Source organism: Lagopus muta, chromosome 2 (genome assembly GCF_023343835.1).
Source record: "Lagopus muta isolate bLagMut1 chromosome 2, bLagMut1 primary, whole genome shotgun sequence".
Classification (NCBI taxonomy): domain Eukaryota; kingdom Metazoa; phylum Chordata; class Aves; order Galliformes; family Phasianidae; genus Lagopus; species Lagopus muta.
Genome location: NC_064434.1, coordinates 1,337,868 through 1,353,453, shown reverse-complemented (window position 1 = coordinate 1,353,453; position 15,586 = coordinate 1,337,868). Strand labels below are relative to the sequence as shown.

Here is a 15,586-nt window from a genome sequence, read left to right as displayed (position 1 = left end):
CTCAGTACGACAGACCCCAGGAGCCTCATCAGCCTTCGGTGCTGGTCATCCTCAGAGATGAACTCTTTGTGCAAACGCAATGAGCCGAGGAGGAACATCACACCAACACTCACAAGCGTGGGCTTGGAAATACGTTCTCATTTTCATATCACTGCAAGAGAGATGTGGCCAACAGGGTCTGATGCCTAGGAAAAAACGTTGAAATATCAACCAGGAGGAATCCAACACATTCCCTTCTCATTTTAGCTGCTGCATTATGAGCCCATGTTGTTTCAGACGGATGGTGACTGCCTGCTGCTTGCTCAGGGAGACTCAGATGTCTCTAATGCCTCTCTGGAAGTGGTTTGCTTTGGGGAAGCTAAATTCAAAACGTTGCGCCGCAATAAAATTTGTAATACTACACATTTGTGCATCACACCACCAGACCGGCAGTCTGGAGCTGCGCCACCCAGCCCTTCCTCGGCTGTGTCCAACCTCTCACAGCAAGAGCAACAGAAGCAATATAAGAAGCAACATATGAGATAAGGCAAGTGAAAACACGCTCCATCATCTGGGCTCTGTCCCAGCCCAGGTATTTAGGAACATCTTAACCTGGGGATTCCACCCAAACTATCATGTTTAACAACTTTAATGGTCTGTTTTTCAGAACGTTGTCGTATCCCTATTTGAACCCCACGTTCATTCTGCTCTGCAAAGTTTCTGCTGGTAAAGGGCTCCAAAGCTCAATTGCACTTTGAAAATGGTATTTCTCCTTGTTTGCTTTAGACTTGCTGCAGGATTACTTCATCAGGAAACCCTACCCTATGAAATGAGAAAAACTGAGCAGTAACGGCCCATCTCACTCCATCCGCTATTTGACAGAGCTGTATTATAACCCCATCAGCTCTCAGACCTGCTGTGCTGTGCTTGGGCACTGCCATGGAGCTGTACAATCCGCACGGCACCAATGCTCATACCTGCTCCTACTTCTGCTGACATACCTCCAGCTCACTGTCCTTCCTTTCTACTCCACCCAAGTTCCACAGGTGAGTACAGCTGTGGGCACGCTTTCTCTCTGCAGCCACTCCTAGAGCCAACGGAACGTTTCTGGTTAATAAAACCAACAGTTAACAATTTAAACAAAAGCCCAGGAATAACCCAATGAGAAAATAAACCACTTTTATTCAAATTACCAAGTGTTAATCACTCCCGGAATATCGGACTATAAACAGCTCCAATTCAGGAAGGTGGATTTCTGCAATTAACACATACTCATTTGAAGGCTACAAAAGAAATATTTGCTTGTTTAGGCTTACAATGAAATAATAAGCAGATACTTTTCAATTTAATCTTAAAAATTAAACAGTTTCTTCAATAATAAAATATACTCCCTATGATACAAAAAGGACATTGACTTTATTCACAGGTGACAGTGCAGCCACGCAATCATTATGCTAAAGGCAATCTCAACGACATTTTAATTGCATTATTCCTATGATATGTTCTGAGTGTTAGAGCAGCACACAAAGCCTCTAATCAGACCCCTGCCACGCTAGGAGCCGTACATACGGAGAGGAAATGCAGAGTTCTACTGCAAAGGGTACAGTCTGATCTAAAATTCTCCCTTAGGAGTGCCTCTGTGGAAAAGGAGGGCTATGAGAAGGGATGGATTACCTGCCTGACCTGATGGAGACCCTCACATGCACAGTCACTTTCCACAGCCAACCACTATCAAAGAGTTGTTTACAAACAGATGACTTTGAAGCTCACCAGATCCGACTTAAGAATCAGTCTTTAGGAGCCCCTGATTTTGCTTTCCCCCAGCAGACTGGCAGACCCAACAACAATGAGGTGTTTCTGAGACTAGTGGCATTTTGGTGGAAGAAATCCAGCCCTTAAGATGGGTCTGGGCTGATAGCTAAGAATTGGAGTGTCTTTGAGTTACTTTTTGTCTGTGCCGTGTCCTGAGGGTGTTACTCCATCCCAACTTCAGCTTTTTAATATCACTGATGTTTTTAAGCAGCTCTGGGGCAGTTTGGGACCACTCATGTCCCTGCATAGACTGATTTCACACACAGGAGTGAAAACTTGTCCATACACCTCTTAGGACTCCCAGACTGGTTCCTCCTCCTCCATCACTGGAGGGACAGCATCATGTGCAGTGGGCTTCTCTTCCTCTCCTTCAGCCTCAGACCCCCCTCACTAACCAGGATTGGAGTCAGGATTTGGAACTGAGTGGTTTCTGAGGAAAAACAAAACAGCATTTCTGCTCACCCTCAGATCTCACTACACAACTTGGTTTTGATCTTCAGGCTTTGGAATTGGAAACAGTCAGACAAGGAAGATAAATCTGTCAATCGGTGGATCAGAACTTGCTAGGCAGTATAGAGCAGGACTGTTAAAAAAATAAAATTTACAGGGAAAAAGGGATAGGATGATTGCTGAAGGATTTGTACAGATGAGGACCTGTTCCCCAGAAAGCAAAGCAAGCAGCTATTGGGAACGGCTTCACAAGCTCTGAAAACACAGCCATGTACAGAAGCAGTCAGCATTGCACAAGGAAGGAGGGTTGGGGCCAGGTTTTTTTCACCCCTATTTCCCAGTGCTGACAAAGCCCCATTCCTGGCAGCACGGGATGCAGGTCGGCAGCTCCTGCCTCTGCACAGCCCATGGCACTGCTTGTGTTCACTGCACAGGGAACAAACCCAAGGGCTCAGCCAACAACAGCACCATTTCAGGAGCAGTTCACCTTGTGCCGCCTTCCATCCCAACGCACTCTTACAGAGCTGTTGAATTAAATAATGCCATTACATAATAGAATCATTGAATCATAGAATGGCTTGGTTGGAAGGCATCTTTACGACCATCCAGTTCCAACCTCCTGCTGTAGGGAAGGACTCCTCCCTCTAGACCAGGCTGCTCACAGCGCCATCCAGCCTGGCCTTGAGTGCTTCCAGGGAGGGGGCATTCCTCGTAACAAATGCCTGCACATAGAACAGATGCTGTTTCTGGGAGTAGCACTCAAGGATCCTTACAGGTCTCTTCCAGCTTGGGATATTCCATGATTCTGTGATTCTAAGCAAAGTGTTGTACAGAAACTAATCCCAAAAAGAACACCAAAACAACCAACGAAAAACTGAGACTTGAACCAGACTTTAAGTTTTTACTGCAAAGCGTGGATTATTCTGCTTGCTCAGTCCTAAGCAGACTCTTCAAAATGAATTGTACGCTGCCCTGCTTACTCCATTCGGTCAGAATCAGACTCCTATGTATGTTTTATAGTACAGTTTATTCCCAAAGACGGTGATAACCTCTCATTACCCCAAAGCTATTAAAAAATTCCTTAATGAAAAAGCTGAGAAATCTGCTGTTTGGAAACGCTCCTTACCTACCATATATATCTGAACTAAAGGGATTGATTTGAGGGGGGAAAGAAAGGGGGAAAAAGATGAATGTGGTGCCCATACCTATTTCCCAATATTTTCAGATTATAGACATAGAGAGACAGGGAATTAGCAACAGTGCAGGAGAATGGGCTGCAATGATGCTGCAAAACATAAGCAGGAATTGAGGGCTGTTCACTCCTGCTATGCTTCTACACTGCACACTGCTTTCAGGGCTCCCAGTAGTACCTATCAGCAGCAGCCAAGCTTTTCTGTTTTAATTTAATTTCATTTAATTTCTACCAACAAATTCTACCCTGTGGTGAGAACTGACAGCATCATGTGGAGAACCACTAAGGACTCTTTGGATTGCTTTTACAATGTGAGTATATACATTACGACAAAATAAATCCCCCACCCTCCTCAGCTTTCGTTAGACAAGCCATATCAGAATAGGAGTAGGGCAGGCAGCTCACTGCCTGTGGGTGGGAGATGCAGCAGAACATGCCTTTGCATCACGCTGCCAGCAGGGCTCTGCCCCAAGACCCCGGGGCTCCACCAGCATGGTTCTGGCAGCACTGGTGGCGTCCCCCAGTTAGAACTGGGACAGAATGGGATCTTTAGTGCTGCTTCTGTAGTGAGACTACTGTGGCTGGTTCCATGCTTCTCTGACTGCTTGCAGTTCTCCAAGAACATCACACCTCAAACAGCTTCATCATGGTGTAGACTTGGGCTCTACTGGGAACTCCTATTGGGAATTTCCCCACTGGGAATTCTGCCATGGATTTCAAAGGAAACAGGACAGTAACAGCTTCATTGATAGAGGCTTTCCTGCCACGACTTTCAGGCCCCAGTCCTGCAAGTGCAAGCGCAGGCAAGCACTCGTTCAGCACTAAACACCAACGTCCTTCAGAGCATTGAGCTGGGGCAGCAAGCGGTGGCACAGACAGCTCTGCTTGTGGAGCAGCGCCGCTGGCTGAGCATCGCAGTGCTGACATCAGCATTTCCTACCAAACACTGCAACACCAGTGGGGGGCTGCTGGGCAGGGGTGGCCATCCCCCAGCAGTGCAGCCATCACCTGCTGGGCCAATGGCATCCCTCAGAACTGCTCAGCTGGCGCGCATCCTCCGGGACACTGCCAGTGTTGGCATCTCTCTGATAAATGTTGAAAGGGGATGGTGTGGGCCAAGAGGGGAACAAGGGGCTGCAAGACTGCTGTGGGCTATGAAATGCTGCCTGGTGAGGGATGTGGGGGTCTTCAGATTCTGGATACCAATGTTGGGCAGGGCCCTGCGTTCCCTTGGAGCTGCAGTGTTGCTTGGAAGTAAAACAGGTCACTGCTCTTTTCTTTTCCTGCCCAGAAGAGAGGAGGTGGTAGGAACCATTTTCACTGCCCAGCACAAAGTTGATGGAGTGTGGTAATTCAGCACCAATATAGACCAGAAGATCCGGACCAAGGGAATGGGCCATTTTGTGACCAAGAGTGAACATCCTATGTATCTGGGGGAAATCCCTCAGCAAAGCCATCTTGAACACGGTGACTGTTCCAGGTCCCAGCTGAAAATCACAGTCCAGACTAAACAGACCATCACTTTTGGTTGAAGTATCCCAGATGAAAAGACAGATTGTTAAAAAAAAATGCTTTGAACACTGTTTTCTCCAAAAAATCATTACCTCCTTCAACATCTCAACAAGTATGAGCCTCCCAGCTTTCCTGCCTCCTCTGGAATCATTTGGTCATCGCAGACATCAAAACTAATGAAGAGTTGAAAGACTGAGTAGAAAGGCAAAAATCTTACTGGAAAATATTTCTTAATATGAAAAGCTATTCAAGAATATATCTAGCAGAATAATAAACAACTGCAAGCTTCCCAGTGCCTAGAAGAATACAAGTGAAGGAGGGCAATGGGCTTTGGGTTTACTTCCCTGTTTAAAACACCAATTCATTTTACAAAGTGTGTGCTTCCATGTGCCCTTCAGGTTTCAAATGAGTGAGATTTCCAACCCCTACATTTTAGCAATGCCCCAAACTCAGCGGTGAGCCAAACCTGGTCACTTCAGAAAGAGGGACTCTCTTTGCTTCTCACTTTTTCTGCTGGGACAATGGTGGGATCCCTGCTGCAAGCAATGACCTTTGGTTGCCATCCCCCCAGGTGGATGGGTTGCCTTAAGATGCCCTTCTGTGTGCCCATCCATGGGCACTCTGCTGAACTGGCACTGAAGGATGGAAGAATGGTTATGGGTAACCTGGAGCTGACTTTCTATGAATACAAGGGACGAGAAAAGCTGTCTGGGGGTCAAAATAAAATAAATACACACTCAAAATTACTGCTCTGCACAACATAGCAGGAAACAAAGATGTCTAGCTTCTTTGCAATACCGACCATAATTCCTCCCTGGTGGTGGTTTTCAGCTGATGCAAACGTAGGAGAAGAGCTTGTAACCCACAGCTCAATAGCCCACAACACTCCTGATAAAGAAATACCTTTACAAGAGTCTTTCTGGTGGAAAAAATTGTTTGTCGGAAGCTTTCTTTTAAGCAGTCCCGAAACAGACGCTCCCTTGATCTTACCTTCATAGGTATGCACAGGATGACCTCTTGGCAACTGAAAAAGTCTAACAAAAAACAAGAGTAACTTGTATATGGGATCCTTTAACACTCCCGTATCGCTGGTAATAGAAGAGAAATCAATATTAGTTCCAATATGAATGGAGTGTTGGATTGACTGAACAGGGAGCTTTGAAATAAATATCTAAGAAATGTTTGGATGAAATGGACATCTTTACAGACATTTGGTCTGCATTTCTGAAATGCAGATGATTAAATCCATATTGTTGGCTTCTTCCCCCTCTGCACTATGTCTTTCTTTACATCTTGCAAAAAATTTATGAACAAAGTTATTGTAAATCTGCAATGTCTGTCTTGTCACTTAGATTCTTTTCAGAAATGCTGCCTTGCCAATGTAGACATACAATCCTGTATGATTAATATTTATTACTTATAATTCTAAATACAATGGAAGGTCACTGAAAATACCCTGCCTAAAGGAGTCTGGAGCCCCTTAAAATCTTGATGGTGATGGATCCCGAGTCAGGAGTACTGAGCTCAAATTCAGTGTGTGTAGGACTCAAACTTTTCTATATAGGATTTCCAGTGTTTCCTGCTTCTGCCTACGGCACAAAGCACAGAGGTGAGCAGAAGTTACAGACCTGGCAGCATGAACCTGCAAACCCAAAGGTCAGGCAATGCTCGAACCTGTCTATGATTCTGGATCAGCCTATAACAAAGCGACGAACACAGTGCACAGTTAGGATGCAGAGCCAGACGTGGATTCCCCCAGAATGGGCATTACAGCTGGTGGAAAACCAGTTTCATTTCTTACCTCTTATTCCTTCTCATATCTATCAATACATTTTGTCCAATTTTTTTTTTTTCTCTTTGCAGTGTTGCTGAGAAAGTGAAAATATTTTGATTTGGTATTGCCAATTAAAAGGGAGGTAGCTTGGGGGCTTTCAGTTTTCTAATCAAATCGAAAAAGGATTTTAAGAACATCTAACCAAAAACTCATTGCACCAATTTTCCTTCTGCTATGAGCCCACCCATTTCTAAACATCATTTTTTAAAAAGCAGATGCAACTTGAGGCGTGCTGAGACCAAATGATGGTGATTTGGCCCTCTTCTAACAAAACCAGTCAGACAGGTAGAACGTTTCAGAAACATAGGATTCAGGAATGAAGGTTCAGAGATGGCCAAAATCAGGGCAGATGCTGGCTGCCTCACTCACCCTACTCAGCTGCAGGTGAGCACTGCCTTCTGTAAGGAGCTTACCACAGTGAGCACAGAACAAGAGCTGCGTCTGACCCTGCGCCTTCATTCCAACATCACTGCCACTATGCCACCAGCTGCGTGCAAACCTGGCCAACAGCAACTGCAAGAAGCTGCTCCTGGCCAAGGGGTGCTGCCAGCCAAAATCCAGCCCAGAGGCTGTTCATCACACAGCAGCTTCTCCCTAACAAATGAGATCACACGGTGCTGATAACACCATCCTGTGCGGCGTGCTGAGCGCAAACCAAAAGCAAGAGGCGGGCAGAAAGGACCGAGTGGATCAGAATAAATAAATAAATAGTCGCCTCAATCTAGAGCTAAAAAAATAAAATAAAATCACAAGTAATTCCAAACTCATGAAGAAGTGTTGCTTTTTTGTTTGTTTGTTTGTTTTTAACGAGCCACATGTGCCTGTGCAGACACTGCTAAGCCCCTGAGGCTTTGCTGGCTGCTATCAGCACCCTCTGAACCAGCTGATTTCATGCAGCCTTTGCCCCCCAATCCAGCCACTTCTAACACAGTCCCTTTCAGGGGAAGGCCCGGGAGTTCTGAGGTTTTGGAAAGCTCAAAACAAACTGATCACTGCGTGCAAAACAATAGTCAACAACAAGCAAACTGCATCCTGCTCCCAGCTGGGTGAGCGTGAAAAGGGGAAAAATCCCATCAGATATTCATCACTGTCATGCAGCTATGGCTGTGGATCCATCTCTTGGCTCTCAGGCTGCAGACAGCTCACTGCAGGGTTCCCCTGGCCTCAGCCCACCTCCCCCGGGTTCCCCTCAGTCAGGGCTCAGCCCTGAGCACAAGGAGAGCTATGCCAGCCAAGAGCTCAGCTTTTGTTTGTCTTCAAATAGTCCCAAACTGAAATGTTTCATGTTCACCATCATACATGTGAGTTTTATGCAAAAGGGCTGTCGTTCTGGATTTACTAAAGTAATGTGCACATAATCACTACTTTAAAGCAAATTGTGTCAGGCAGATGTTCCGGATTGAATGCAATAATCGCTTTCAGAAAACAATCCTGAATCATTTAACCTGGACTGGTGAACCTTGGGGGAGCAGGACTAAGGCAGCATGCAGGCTTCCTCCTCGCCTGCTCACCAGCTTTCAGGCTGGAAATGGGTCTCTCTGTCCCCTTTTCAGAGCATGCTGCTCCCTGGGCTGGATGATGGCTGCTTGAAGGCAACCCATCTGGAGCCCAAAGCTTGTTCCTGCCTAGCCATGCTTCCCAAGATAGCAGCAGAAAGGAACTGGCAGCCATGGAGCCAGGATGACAATGTTCTACATGGTTTGGTCAGCTGTGCCAGTTTGGGCCGTGGGCTTGACTCAATGTATTGCCCCACAGCTGTCTCTCCCAAATGTCAGATCCACTGGCCACTTTGGCATCAGCCTCTTCCAAGGCTTCCTGCTCAACTGCCCATTTGATCTCTTTTGCTTTACACCTCTAGATCCAGCGGCATCATACAAGTTTCATGCAAAGCAGCATCTGCAAGTCTGACATTTGCTTAGGCTTTCCCCTCTTGTGCCAAGTTAAAAATAAATGTCCTACAAACTCTTGGGTCTTCTAAGGCAGAAAATGCTTTCAGAGAAGTTTAAAAATATAACTGCTACGAGCGTTACTCCTCTAGGGTCAAACTCTTTCCTTTTGCCTCTCTCACAAATTTTGTTCCTTCCTCACAGGTTTCAATAGCAATGGGAAAACAAAGCGCCCTTGAAATAATCAGCAGATTATATAGAAGCAGTTCTATGTGTTCCTGACTGACTTGCTTGAAATTTAAGCTAACAAACTACTGTTAAAACTCCAAAGAAAACAGGTGGTGATATACCCCAACACAAAACAAGAAACTAATACAGCGGAGTCATTTCCAATACTGATTATGAGTAATACTAGCTGTGTCAGATCGTAGGTTCAGATTTCAAAGGGTCTCCACCCCCTACACTAGAGCTACCTTCTCCTTCCTCCAGGGAGAAGCACGTTTGTCCCTGACCACTACTCTTGAACAGGTGAAATCATAGGGATGCCAGCCAGATAGATAACGATAAGGTATATCTTAAGGCAACAAGGAGAAGAGTCTGCAAAACAGGAATCTGTCAGGGATGCCGAGCCACTGCTGGGGTCAGTTAGGGCTTGCTGAGCCGTTTGGCCACATCTGCATAGGCTTGCTCAATTTCTTTGTCTGCTGCACAGGTGTTAGTGAACTCATCCCTGGCGTACGCGTTCTTCAGGTACCGCCACAGCCCCGTCATCTCTGTTGGGAACTCGAAGTTGCGGTATTTCTTTGCAACAATCTAAACCAAAGAGAAAAGAGGAAAACAAAGAAAGCATCTGTTGGTGATACATCTCCTGATGGCGTTTCAGAGAGCTTCTTACGCTTTCTATTTTTTCTGTTTTCTTTTAAATTCTTGGGGACACTTGGACTTAGAATAGAACATCTTGAAAGGGCCCACTGGTGATCCCACGTCTTGCAAGGACACCATCTGGCCTAAGGACACTTCAATACAATTGCCTGGCAACTATCACCATGGTTTAGATAGTTTAGTAGCTTGTGGCACTGATAGGAATGGGAGGGTGGTTGGACTGGATGATCTTGCAGGTCGTTTCCAACCTTGTGATTCTGTGATTCTGTGACCAAATTGTGCATTTTAAGGCACCTAAAGTTCATTAATTTTACTACTATTTTCTGGTGTTTTCCACCAGTCCTATGCACATCACTTCTTAACAGTGAGATGCCAAATAAGAGATCTTATAGCTGAATTAAAAATATATAGATTTAGGAGAAAGGCATTAGTAACAGTTAATATATAATGCATTTTAAAACTGAGTACCATATTCAACGTATTACATTAGGTATTTACTATTTTTATTTTTTTTTTAACATATGTAATATATTTTATTTGGCCAACAAAGTCAGAAGACATAACTGCCTACAGCTGTTGGAAGACTGTGTCCTTGTTCTCACAAAGGAAAGATTTGGCACGGTATGGGTACCACGATCGAGGAACCAAGATGATTTAGCAGACATTAGAAACAGGACTATTAGCATAAGCTGGAGAAAGAAAATGGTTATTTCAAGAGTTGTTAGACTCGGAAATTGTCCATCAAGGGAAATTCTCAATTTCTAAAAATTTCAGGCCCTTATTCAGCAAAATATTTAAGTGCATACTTAATTTTAAGCACCTGTATGGTCCCATTGAAGTCCAAGGGACTAATCTGTGTTTAAAGCTAGCTGGTTGGTTAAGCAGCTTGCTGGATTGGGATATTTCAGTTTCCCTGTAAGAACACACCATATAGAATAATCCTGTGGTGACAGAATGAACTAGCTGATAGGAAGGGACGGATTAGCTGATTTGATGAGTGCTTCCAATCTCTAATTTTTCTGACAGTATAAAATTGTTCCTGAGCATAAATTACATACATATGTGGCACAGAGTTCCCCTTTATTTTAAAAGCACATGGTAGAGCTGTTTTCCATCTCAGCTTTTGCAGGACAGTCATGTTCTCAGAAATGACTGTGATTTGATTTGGTTTTATTACCAGGATCCACTTGGTATATGTAACGCCTCATCCTGTCTTAAACTGCATTCAATTAAGCATTCTTGCCCTCAGTGATGTTTCACACACACATGGGGAAGATAAAACCTGCTGGGCAACTCAAGTCAAGATTTTCACAATTTCCAGCACACATCTTTCATCAAGTGAAAAACTCCTGATAATTTACCCTTTTCTTACATCTGTAAAATGCTTTTCAGATAATATCCTGTGGTTACGCCTGTCTGAGAAATATTTTAGTTCTCGTTTGACTTCTTTCATTTTGTCACAGTGAAACAGGAACCATTTGATTTTGCATTGTGTGAATCCAGAGTCACCAATCGAGATGAGCCAAAGAAGGAGCTAAAGTTGTGAAGATGTTATTGCAGTTCTCACCTGGTGACTTACACACTTTTATCTATCTTACTGCATGTGTGCCTTCAGCTCCTAGGCTCAGTTTATGTTTTGGCTCACAGAGCCAAATTAGATGCATGTCTTGGTTTTAATTACTAGTTTTCTTGCTTGCCAAGGTCTGCCAGGTACTTGCTTTATCCTAAAGAAAGATGCAGTCCGATAAATGAAATAAATGAAACATTCAGAAGGCAAGATGATGCACATCACTTGCGCTGTACCAGCAACTACTGTGCATCTTACATCCTGGACCTCAGCTGTGACATTGATTTGTTAATTTCTCTGTGTGAAACACCAGCTGGAACAAATACTGCCCCCAAAGACAGACTGTCTCTCTTAAGTCACAAGTGGGTGGGAACTGACTGAAGTTTTGACATCTCTCTTAAGAATAATGGGAAGTAATTAATATGAAAGATGACTTTTACCAGCAGCAGTTTAAAAGCAAAGAGAAAGGACACCCAAATCTCAACACTGTCTTTGCTACTGGTGGGACAATTTTCCCACGTACTAAATACAAAATGGTTTAAGTTAACTTACAGGAAATTCTGAGAAGAATATGTGTCAAACCCTGTTTCCTTAGCACTTAAGATACCTCTGCTGAAAAGCCTGTTGGCTTGACACTTGGCTGCTGGATCAATGGAAGGGACTTCACTCTGTGCATTTCATATATCACTCACTTGCTTATCCGTGAGAGGGAGTGTGTGAATACTGTAAATATTGTGTAAATACATATGTGTTAGCCTACCATGTAGCACAAACACTCAAAATGTTTGAACCAGAGCACTTCCCTACCAAATAAGGCTTCTTTGTCCATCACATGACATCTTTTACCTTGACAACATGGAGTTTGGGCAGAAGGTTGCAGTCAGCAAGGGTGAGGTCATCTCCATCCAGAAACTTGCGTTTGGACACCTTCTCTTCTTCAGTGCTGTTTGCATCAATCTCCTCTGGCAGAGGGGTTCTCAGATAGTCATCCAGCTTCTTCAGAGCCTTCACCAAACCTTTTTCAAGGGCTGTGCCAAAATGTAAAGAGTGAGTGGCCAGAAAGAATTTAGAAACATTCACTGTCAATGGCTGTTAAACAAAAGCAATGTAACAAAATCAAAATTCAAAGCTACTCAGAACAGGTGAGATATTCAGGCACTGTTAAGATTCTTCTTACTTCAGGTTCATTTAGGTGCAGATTCTCATTCTGATATGTCTCAGATGGAGTGCCACAGTGGAGATAAGTCTTGGGCCTTCAACTGTGAAAGACCTTGTCCCACACCGCTGCAAGGAACTGAAGATGTAAAATTCCACTTAGGCATGACGCAAAGCAAAGAGCAAAGTTTTTACTTGAAAACATCAACCTGGGGCACAGACTTTGCGTTCTTACACTTTACCTGCAGGTTAGTAGAAAAATGTGATTGCAACAACGTACTTATAGAAAACTGGATGACTGTGCACACATTTGCATGTTATTTGAACTGCAGAGCCTCCAGGGCAAGAAGGATCTTTTGCATCTCTGAAGGGGGACAAGCACGATGTGGTCCCGGCCCCTGACAAGTGCCTCACAGTGCTAAAGCAATATAAATAAGAAACAGCGAGAATTTACAATGTGAAAAAATAACAACATGACTCTCGGGCTTCGGGCCAGAATTTCAGCTGGTGAAAATTACCTGCAGTGATTTATACCTGCTGCAGATCTGGCCTGGAGTCAGCGTTTAAGGCCTAATCCTGTAAGATCTTTTATCTCTGAGTAACTTATTGCCATTTAACTTAAGGGAGACTGCTCAGTGTGTCAGGTGACTCACGTGGCGTGGCACTACACTACAAAGCCTCAGGAGAGAAATGCATTCATGGAGCACAGCGCGAGCTTCAACAGGCAGCAGCGATCATCCAGGACAGCTCTGGCACCTGCAGCTCTGCTGGCTCTGCTGTGCTGCTGGCAGGGAGGGATGGGCGGTGTGCACAGGGCCATGGAAAGAGCAGGAGCCGAGCTCCACGGAACGTGACTTCTCTGCAGCCCTGACATCCATTAAGCCTTGTGCCAGTGGTGGAAGACGGATTAAGCCACCTGATGCCTCGCTCCCTCTGAAGCCTCTTGGCCAAGCACCAGGGAACCGTAGCAGCTCTGTTGTGGCTGACTCTCAGACACAGTGGCAAATCCTGGCTTAATTGATTGACTGGAGGAGTGACTGCGATCCAACTGAAAACATCCCAGCAAACGGAGCGGGGAGGGAAAGAATTTTATTTCTGAAAGCAGAGCAACTAAAGCGACTGAAGTGCTGCCATCCATAAAACAAAAGCGTTGCCATCCCTTATTTAATCAATTTAAATTGAATTTTGACACTGACATTCTGCTGTCAGATCCCGGCAGTGGTGCCTTTAATCATCTGCAGCTGTGCTCTGCCACACGGCTTCTGCCGAAGGGCGCTGATTTCCTGCTGCGCAATGCTACCCCACGTGGCAACGCCTGGAAGGTTAGCAATGTCTCCTTGGTTCGACCCATCACACCTGCTGAATGGAGAGCTCTCTGTCTCTTGGTCAGCCCCACGCTATATTCTCTTGCAACGAATTCATTTAGAGACAATGGAATCAAATTACTGTGATTTAATCCAATTTTGCCCATTTGGATTTTAGAAAATTGGCTTAATGCTGACTATTTTCCAGCATCCCATTTACCCAGTGAGACCTACAGCTCTTTGAGGGATCCGTGCAATGTTCCTGGTGGAAGTGCTACACGAGCTGCCCTGTGCCATCCCATGGCTCAGCTGCATGTGTTTACAAAGCCAGGAGCAGCAGGTGACACGCATTTATGTAAGTTTTTCTGGAACTTATTAGGGATGTGTTGTTTTCTTTTCTCACTGATACACCAAAGTGCGTCATGGTTGTCTCAAAAACAATGCCTGGAGTGGAGCCTGCGTGTGACAGTGGGAAAAACATCTATCTGAATTCATTTGGCGCTTGCATGCAACTGCTTTAGGCCAGAAATAAGCATATGTGCAGGGTTCAACATGTCTGAGACCTAACTCCAGGCTCTGCTGGGACCCACGGGATCCCAAGATCTCCCACTGAAGTCACTATAAGGTGGGACCACCTCAGATTCTGATCATCAATTCAGACCCTGATTAATTAATACTCCTCCGGTACTGGTAAAGCTCCCAGAACAACTAGGAAAGAGAGGAGCAGTGAATAAGGGAGAGCTGTCTTTCTTCCAATTGATCAGTGATGGAATTCTGAAAAGTCAAGAGAATGAACAACCGAAAATTATAATTTCATATAGAGCTTAGGTGTACAAGGCTACTTTTAATTTCTTTTAAAATCATTTTTAGAAAAATAAATAAGTGGGAGACGAATTGTACTTTTAACAATGTTCTAGGGAGACAATTTTTATTGGAAGTGGAAGGCTGAGCTTCAAATGCCTTTTCAAGGTGATCAAACCAGGTCTCCCAGATAAAATCCCACCAGTGGAGCACAGAGTAATCTGTATGGCTTTCCTATTGGACTATTTCCCTTTTCATAAATAATTTTAGCGGATCATCACAGAAAGCTGAAACCATGGGTAAACACCTTAAAAAATTAACTCTCATTTGCTCTCTTATCTGTTCAATGTTTAAGAAAATCCATTAGCAGTAAAAAAAGTACGAGCAGAGACTGAGAAACAACATTCTTAGAAAAACCTACATCTCTGAAGGTTCTGGAACCCTTGCTGATTGACCTGTTGTCTGGGTTCATACTGAGATCAAACCAAGCAGAAGAAGCTCTTCACAAAACTGTGAATGGCTTGGGTTGGAAAGGACCTTAAAAGATCACGCAGTCCCACCCCCTGCCATGGGCTGGGTGCCCCCAGCTCAGGCTGCCCAGGGCCCATCCATGGCCTCAGGCACCTCCAGAAATGGGGCACCACAGCTCTGGGCATCAATGAGGCTCACCACCCTCTCAGTAAAAAATTTCTGTCTAACATGTGTCCTAAATTTCTCCCTTGTATAGTTTTTTAGTCTAAAGCCATTCCATGCTGTCCTATCACTATCAGACTGTAAAAAGTCACTCCCCCTCCTGCTGATGAGCTCCTCATCACTGGAAGGCCGCAGTGAGGTCTCCCCACAGCCTTCCCTTCTCCAGGCTGAACACCCCCAGCTCCCTCAGCCTTTCTCCATAGAGAGCTGCTCTCAGCATCCTCCTGGCCCCCCTCTGGCCCCGCTCCCACAGCCCCACATCCCTCCTGTGCTGGAAGCCCCAGGCCTGGAAGCAGCACTGCAGCCTGACAAGGGGCAGAGCACAGGGGACAGCCCCCCTCATTGTCCCCCCAACCTGATGCCACCCTCTGCTGATGCAGCCCAGGACAACAACAGCATTCTGAGCTGCAAGGTCACACTGCTGGCTCATGCTCAGCTTTTTTATCCATCAAGACTCCCAAGTCCTTCTCTGCAGTGCTGCTCTCTATGAGTTCTTCTCTCAGTCTGTACTTGCATCTG

At 44.9% G+C, this 15,586-nt stretch overlaps 1 protein-coding gene across 2 annotated transcripts in view; it reads right to left on the bottom strand.

Annotated features, from left to right (window-relative positions):
* Nucleotides 1–1,141: 1,141 nt before the first annotated feature.
* Nucleotides 1,142–15,586, bottom strand: part of CLIC5 (chloride intracellular channel 5) — a 69,947-nt gene continuing 55,502 nt past the window's right edge. For both annotated transcript variants that reach the window (XM_048935367.1, XM_048935368.1), the window contains exons 5-6: nucleotides 11,961–12,142; nucleotides 1,142–9,478 (exon numbers count right to left, since the gene is read on the bottom strand). In XM_048935367.1, the coding sequence (XP_048791324.1) occupies nucleotides 9,311–9,478; nucleotides 11,961–12,142 (350 nt within the window). In that variant the 3' untranslated portion in view covers nucleotides 1,142–9,310. The remainder of the gene's footprint in view (nucleotides 9,479–11,960; nucleotides 12,143–15,586) is intronic.